This window comes from Nicotiana tomentosiformis, chromosome 1 (assembly GCF_000390325.3).
Source record: "Nicotiana tomentosiformis chromosome 1, ASM39032v3, whole genome shotgun sequence".
NCBI classification, from domain to species: domain Eukaryota; kingdom Viridiplantae; phylum Streptophyta; class Magnoliopsida; order Solanales; family Solanaceae; genus Nicotiana; species Nicotiana tomentosiformis.
In genome coordinates this window covers 5712478-5720423 of record NC_090812.1, presented here as the reverse complement: position 1 = coordinate 5720423, position 7946 = coordinate 5712478, and the positions used below count along the sequence as shown (strand labels likewise).

At 30.0% G+C, this 7946-nt stretch overlaps 1 protein-coding gene across 1 annotated transcript; it reads right to left on the bottom strand.

Moving 5' to 3' along the window:
• Positions 1-4303: 4303 nt before the first annotated feature.
• LOC104093178 (AT-hook motif nuclear-localized protein 23-like) lies at positions 4304-5558 on the bottom strand. Its single transcript, XM_009598898.4, has one exon. The coding sequence runs from the start codon at positions 5279-5281 to the stop codon at positions 4463-4465; it is 819 nt and encodes a 272-aa protein (XP_009597193.3). The 5' UTR covers positions 5282-5558; the 3' UTR covers positions 4304-4462.
• Between the last annotated feature and the right edge of the window lie 2388 nt (positions 5559-7946).

Here is a 7946-nt window from a genome sequence, read left to right as displayed (position 1 = left end):
TTGTACGAGGCTTTCCTTTCGGCATCACGAATAATGAAAGCAAGCCTCACTTTCTTTCTTGCCATGGCTAAACAGGAGGAGGAGGAAAAGAAAATATGTTTGGATATTAGGGATCAAATGACTTTGTTGTTTGTTGTGTGATTCTTTGCTCAGAATTGGCTGCTATTTGTAGGGGGGGAAACTTTAGATTCTGTTAAATTTTTGGGCAGTTTGAATGGATCTTAGGTGTAACCATTTAACTATTTTGACATAAAATTAAATGAGGGTGGACTACGTACCAATTTAGATATTATAGCCAAGATCTGCTGCTGACCAATTTTTTTGGACATAGAGTAATAACGAAAGTGCTTGCTTATAATTTCAGTCATCAATAAAGTAAATAATTATATATACAATTTCTTTCAAAATTCAATTTTATATGGATGTACTAGAGACTGATACTAGCGAGCATTTTAAATAAAAGAACATGTTAAAAAATTATGAATTATGGTGGCTTCGAATTTTGAAATATTAATTTCGATAATAGTTGAATATGCGTAAAAAACGATCCATTTAATGATTAATTTTAAATATACAAATATTTACTATTAGGTGGTGATATCTGAGTGCTTATAGCCGTTGTGGTCTTCATAGAAAGCACATTATTATTTCTCCAATTTAGCAGAAACCTTTTTTAATAGAAATATTATACTGCTTTCAAATATATTAAATTAAATAGTATATCTGCTTACATTTGTTTTCTGTACTCTCAGATACTCACCAACCTGTCACCCAACACATTGAATTTTTTTCTAAATTTGTTTGAAGCAAATCTATATACAATATATGCACAAAACACAGTGATTAAAACCAAGCGTTCACATATAGTGGGGAATAAAAGGAAAAGTTTTATTCAATTTAAGAAAAATACTTAAGAAGAAGAGGAATTAAGCACTGAATTGGAAAGCAATCGGAAGCATAGATTCATAAACACTATAATGCAGATTTTCTTACTACAATTCCAATTAAGTGAAATGGTAAATAAGTTAAATCTTTAATCATCTTGGGATTCTATCCTTTCTAGCTAATATCTATCTGTATAAGCCAATGAGGAAGAAGAAATAACAACTTCATTGAGTTTATGTCATTATATAGATTTAGCGGGTTAAATTTAACTTAACGGCTAAAACGTCACAATTTAAACCTAGTTGAATCTTCTTTCTCCGTATCAATTTTTAGTGTCAGTCAATCAAAATTCGTCATCAAGAGAAGAATAAGTCGTCTTGGCTTTAGGTTTAGCCAATCTTTTTTTTTCCACGTATTTTCCCAATCCATATTATCTTCACTTTTTATCTATTAAGAAAGTCAATTCGTACATATAATAGTTTTCGCGAGTTAAATTTGATGACCAGTAGGTCACAATTTAAACCTAGTTAAATTTTTTGTTTCCTTTTATTCACCCTATAAGAAATCTACGCCATAATGTAGCTTTTGCGAGTTGAGCTTAATGGCCAAAAGATCACAATTTACACCTAATTAGATCTTCCGTCTTCTTCTATTAACCCTATAAGTAAGTTTATCTACTATATATCCTTTTGCGAATTAAATTTAACGGCAAAAAAGTCGCAATTAAAACCTAGTTGTATCTTCTGTCTTCTTTTATTAACCCTATAAGTAAGCTTATGCCATATTATATATCCTTTGAGAGTTAAAATTAACGGCCAAAAAGTCACAATTGAAACCTAGCTGTATCTTTTTTCTTTTACTGACCCTCTAAGTAAGTTTATGCCATACTATATATATATATATATATAAAAGTTAAATTTACCGGCCAAAAGGTCACAATTGAAACCTAATTAGATCTTCTGAATTTCCTTAAAACCTTATAAGAACGTCGATAATTTATGTATGCAAACAAGGGGAGAACAAGAAAATTTTCTTGTACTTCACAAAATTAAGAGCGGCAAAGAAAGAGAGTATACGTAGGTATAACTTTGTTCTTGTTCTTTACTTTTCGCGTAATATGTAAATGAGAGAACACATATATCAAAGCTGGTATCTGGGAAAAACAATCTCTAGAAGTATTAGTTTATCTTTGTAAGAATTTTAATATAATGAAGAAACAAGTAGCACTCACAATAGTTAAATCGCGGAGATGTTTTTATTTTAAGGACAAAAACTTTACAACTTGTCTAGCAATCAAGAATTTAATTATTTGTTGTGACCGGTGAATTTCTCATCGACAAACTGCAGATACCTCTTAAGCTTCTTCAATTTTCCTTATATTATATGTTATCTAGTATTAAGTGTCTTGTGTCTTTAACAAATAACCTTCACCTATAAAAAAAACTTCATCATCCTTTTGTTTTTTTGTTTTTCATTTTTCTATCGTTGTGTCCCTTAATTGTATATTAGTAACCGCAACACTACAACTCAACTAACACAAGTGTTCATCAAACATCACTGCCATAGAATTAAAATCTGAGAGGTAATTTAGGACTTACATATTCAACACTCTAATAGAACACATGAAAGGGGGTTAACATTGGAGCAAAAATGCCAACCTAAATGAAGACAATTTATACTTATTTAAAGAAATTATGACAGACTAATCCCACCATTTTAAACATTCACATGGTTTTAGGTGTCTAATAGTAGTAGCATGTCTTTTCTTAAGAGTGATGAAGAATAGTTTTTAGCCTTCAATCTGGAGCAGCAACTACATCAAAAAGGGGAGAACTTCAAATTGCAGGTTATTGGTCAGCTAGCTAGAAGATCCGAATTCAACATGTACACATTCGGGGAGCAAAACAAAGTTGCAGATCTTTTGGCAAAGCAAGGAATTGCAGGATGCGTAATAAGATACTAGCATATTTAGCAGTTCCTCCTTTGTTTTAGAAGCATTGGAGACAAACAAATTAGGAACTACTTTTGTAAGAGCAACTACGAATCATAATATTACTATAACACACAGTGCACAAGATAGCACTCCATTTGTACTAATGCATATCAACATGTAATTGGAGTTCTATTGAATTAAAAAAAACAAACACAAAAAAGGAAAAGGGGGATTTTTATATTTTTGATAAATGAAAAAGGGAGAATAACATAAGGCTAATTCACTATGAGCCTAACTTTTCAGCTTGGATTTACTAACATGCTCGTTGCTCTTTCTAAACATTCCAAGTGCTACCTCGAAGAACCCTTCTCAAGGGCAGAAGTGTAAGGTATGAGTTCATTCGAACCCAATAACCTTTGGACGTATCTTAATGTGTTTAAGAAATCACTAAATAAGTACAAGTAATTGATTTCAAACCCAACAAATCAAATGAGTTGTGGTAGAATCCCATACTCGAACGCATAAACTTGATTTCCTGAATCACGTACTTTATATATCCTATCAGTTTATATGATTGAATTTTTCACATTTTTCTGCTGTCAACCTAGAGACACTTTCACATCAAAGGTCTAAGCCAATTAGCCAAACTGGATTATAAAAGATTTGCTGACAAAAGGAAGTACTATAAGGACGAAAGGACCGGTTATTTTCTCTAGTTCTTTATTAGCTGAGTTAGACTAAAAGAGATTGCCTAACAATAAAGTAAAGTAGAGGACTTTGAGATCATCTATAAAGATTGAGCATCAAATTAATGAAATGTTTTCATGGTTAATTAGTGAATGGCTCCAATCATATCTATCATAAAAATTCACAAATTTCCTAGCAGGATGAAACCAGTAAGAAGTTTGGCTTCTTAACTGAAGAAAAAAAAAACGATAGAATATTTGGGTTATTATTCTATTGAACAACTTGCAATCACGTTCTTTACTTAATTTATCACTCAACCTTGGAACTTTTTCCTTCTATTTTTTTTTTTTTTTTTGGAAATCCTGAGAACCAGAAGAATTGATGTGCATCAGATCTAGCAAAACATTTATATATGATTCTCCTTTTTTAACATTAGTTTCATAAAACCACTAGATTTGACAGGATTTATATATGTTCGATCGAGAAACTAAAAGTATCCTTAAATTAATACTCATCTTTTATAGCCATTAGAGAAAAGTCTGAGAATAATAATTAAATTTTATTGCCATGAAGAGATAATAAACAAGAAGTTATTTTAATCACATCCTTTTTTTTCTTGGATAACAAAAACATGGATTATCTTATTATTCCATGGCTGAACAAGTTGCTAAAAGAAATGGTCATAGCAGACTTGGTTTCCAAAGATAAAAATAAAAAAGATAGATTAACCCTCAAAAAACAAGAAAGATTTCTAGTCGACTGCTTAGAAGTACCAACAAATTAAGCACACAAACAAGAAGGAAAAAGGAAAATTTCACAAATTCAAAAGGATAAATTTTCCAAACAGTCAAAGTAGCTAGAAATTAAACCAAGCTTAATAATGTACAAATAATATCCATTGATTTTTCTGAAACCTTTTTAACATCAAAAAGTAAAAATTCTTAAAAAAAACCTGACCTAATATTGTGGCCTGTTTGCTGAGTTCCCATTCCATCCTCCTCCACTTTCCATTGGAAGTTGACCATTTGGTGGCATATTGAGTGGCAAATTAAGAAAAGGAAGTCCAATTGATGGATCAGCAAAATTACCACTTCCACTTCCACCAGATGGTTGTGACACCCCAGTTTGTTGCATCTGAATTGACTCATTCTCTTCATCCAAAGGCAATCTCTCATAAGCAACATTAGTAAAAGATGATGCAATTACAATAACTGGACCTGAAGCAATTAAGGCGCCCACAACATTTCCACCAACAACTTGACCTTGACCACCAGCTAAATATATTGTTAAGCTTGTTGCTCCTGGTGGTGCTGGTGGTGGTAAAAAAGATCCTGATAATGATAATATCTCAAACCTACCATGTAACGTCACCACTGAACCGGCAGCCGCTGGCTGCCGTATGGTGACGTTATTAACTGTACCGCTCCCACTCAGTATACAAATTCCTCTTTGCCTTTTTCTTGCATAATTAGCAACTGATTCAAACACATCATGCCCACTGCTCACTTCCAAAATATGTGCGCGAAGCGCGTTCGCGCTTTCTCTAGTGATGATAACTGGGGGCTTAGGCTTGTTTTTCGAACCAGGTGGACGACCTCTTGGCCTACGTCCTACAACGTCACCACCTTGTTGATGAGAAGAGATATCGTTGTTGTTGTTGTTGTCATCGGAAAATTGATTATTCCGATTGTTTTCATCATCTTCGGAATCATGTGGTCTTTGGATATGATGAGGAAGAAAACGATGAGAAGCTGAACCTAAGTCTAAACCAGCCATAAACAACAACAGATAACAACAACAAAAGTAGTGAACAGAAAACAAAGCTATAATAAAGTATGATTTATGATATGATTAATAATAAGCAAAATTAAAACTCAAAGAATACCCATGAGAAAAATATACTTTTTTTGAAGTGAATATATATATTTTATGAAAAAACACAAGAACTTCAACCCTAGGAACGAATAGAAAACTAAAGAGAGAACAGAGTGGAGGATACAGAAAAGAAATGGAGAAGGAAGAGAGAAAAAGTGTCAAATGCAGCTATTGTAAAAAAACGAAAAGTAGTACATAGTAAGGGTATAAAATATAGCGAATATTTTTATCAAGAGATTGGTTGGGGGGAGGGGGTGGTAGAAATACGATTTAATTATTGTTGCTTTCGATAAGAATAATTTTTAGAATATAAAGAGGAAAGAAAACAACAAAAGATAAGTTAAGAGAGAGGTAATAATAAAGAGAAAAAGAAAACAACAAAAGATAAGTTAAGAGAGAGGTTATGTATGATGTACATCTTTTCATGTGAGAGAAAGAAACATGTCTTGATAATAATCCATATAATTATCTAATGTATGGTATTCAGAAACCTCTGACCGAGAATTAAAAAAGATATATCTTGGACAAAGTTAATTTGCATCTTCACCTAAGTGAATGGTCATGTTTATAAATTAAAAAAGAAAAACAAATTGTCGTGTTTATAGGCAATCATTCTTCCTGTTGAAATTAGAAATTTAATCGTAATGGGAGGGAAAAGTTTTGGAATTTCCACTTTGATTGGTTAGGATGTAATGAAAAACAAATACTGAAGATGCACTTTCTTAGTAATTATTTTCTTTTTAATAACTTCTGATATTCCTGCATCGTCTTTTTCTTTTATAAAAAACTAGTCTTCGGATACGTCATTTGCGCGTGTACTATATCAATGGGTATAAATATTAAAAATTATATAAATATTATTAAATAATATATTTGAATTATAAAATAAAATTTTAAAAAATATAAGCTCTTAAAAATGACTAATATTGATCCTATTTAGTCAGCAAAAAGAATTTTGATAGCTTAGTAATTTATTATTTATCCTTATTTCATTTTAACTTCGGATGAAAATAAGTGTCTAAGTAATATGTATTTTAGACAGGGCAACTAAAGAAATAAAAAAATAAGACAAATAAATTATGTAGCTAAAAGGCAAATATTCATTGCTGAGTAGAATTTAGCTATAGGTTTGTGATGGATCCTATTAGCTATGAGACGAATTTCAAAGCTAATTCTTATTTCTTAAAGTCAAATTCTGGAATAAATATTTTTTTTACCAAAAAAGTCCTTTTCATCTAGTTGACGAAATGTATTACAGTAAATTAAGGTATTGCATTGGAAACAATCTAAGTAAAATTTTAATTATTTTAAAGTCCTAAATATAAGGACTTCTTACTTAATTCAGATAAGGAAAGATTTAAAAATAATAAATTTGATTTGATTCAAACACCTAAATATTAGCAAGGAGAATAATTAAATAACTATTTTGTTTAATGTAAACTCTATTTTTAAAAGGGTAAAAAAGGCGAATGACATTTCGCTAAGAGTTTTCATATTTTTAATATAGTACTAGTTTTAGGGTACGCGCTTTGCGCGTATACCAATATCATGAGTATATAGTTTTTTTAAATATAGGTAACTTATATTAAATAATCTTTTTGAGTTATTGAACAAAAATTAACGAAACAAATCTAGGCTCCTAAAAAATATAAATATTGATCTTATCTTATTCAATAAATAAAGAAATTATGTCTTACATATGCGTTTATTGTAATTTCTTAGAACATATGTGGATATCTTATGCACATCCTTGTTATTTTGTTACCTAATACGAAAAACAAATAACAAGTTAAACTATAACATAATATTTTGCTCTATTTTTTATTGTTTTAACCGTCAATGCGCTTCTCGTAAAAATAAATTTATGTACCTTAAGAGTTTTATTTCAAATATAATTTTATTTATATAATAATTTTAAAAAAGAAATAAATTGATTATTTTGCTAATTACTCTCTCCTTTCTAGTGTATGTGAATATTTTTGCTTTTCAAGATTTAATTTGACTAACCTTTAAAGCTAAACTGAATTAGATTAATTTGATATTTTAAATTTAAAACTTAGATATTCAAAAACTATAAGAGAAATACTATGAAGCTGCAATTGTTTCAATATGATAAAAAAATATTTAAAATTTTTTGTCAAAGGTTATATAGTTTGAATCTCGAAAAACTAAAAGGTTTTATATAAACTGAAATTGAGGAAGTAATTAATTCAAAGACTTAATTACTTGTTCTCAATATTAAAAAAATAATTTTATTTTTTCCCGCATTAGGGTTTAGTACTTTTACAATAATATAAAAATATAACAATTTTTGAACTCCTTCCCTACTCGAATAATATTTTCTCTTCATTATTTTTTGTATAATATTTGAAATCTACATTCGCGCGTTGCGCATGTATCCTATCTTGATGAATAAAATATTATATTAAATATTATACTTGATACATAAACTAAAAATTTAAACTCTTGAAATTGAAGAATATTGATTATGCTTCCTTTTTAGTTTCAACAAAAATATATAGCCTTTAAAATTTTTAGAGCTTTTCTGGAAAAAAAACTTCAGTGT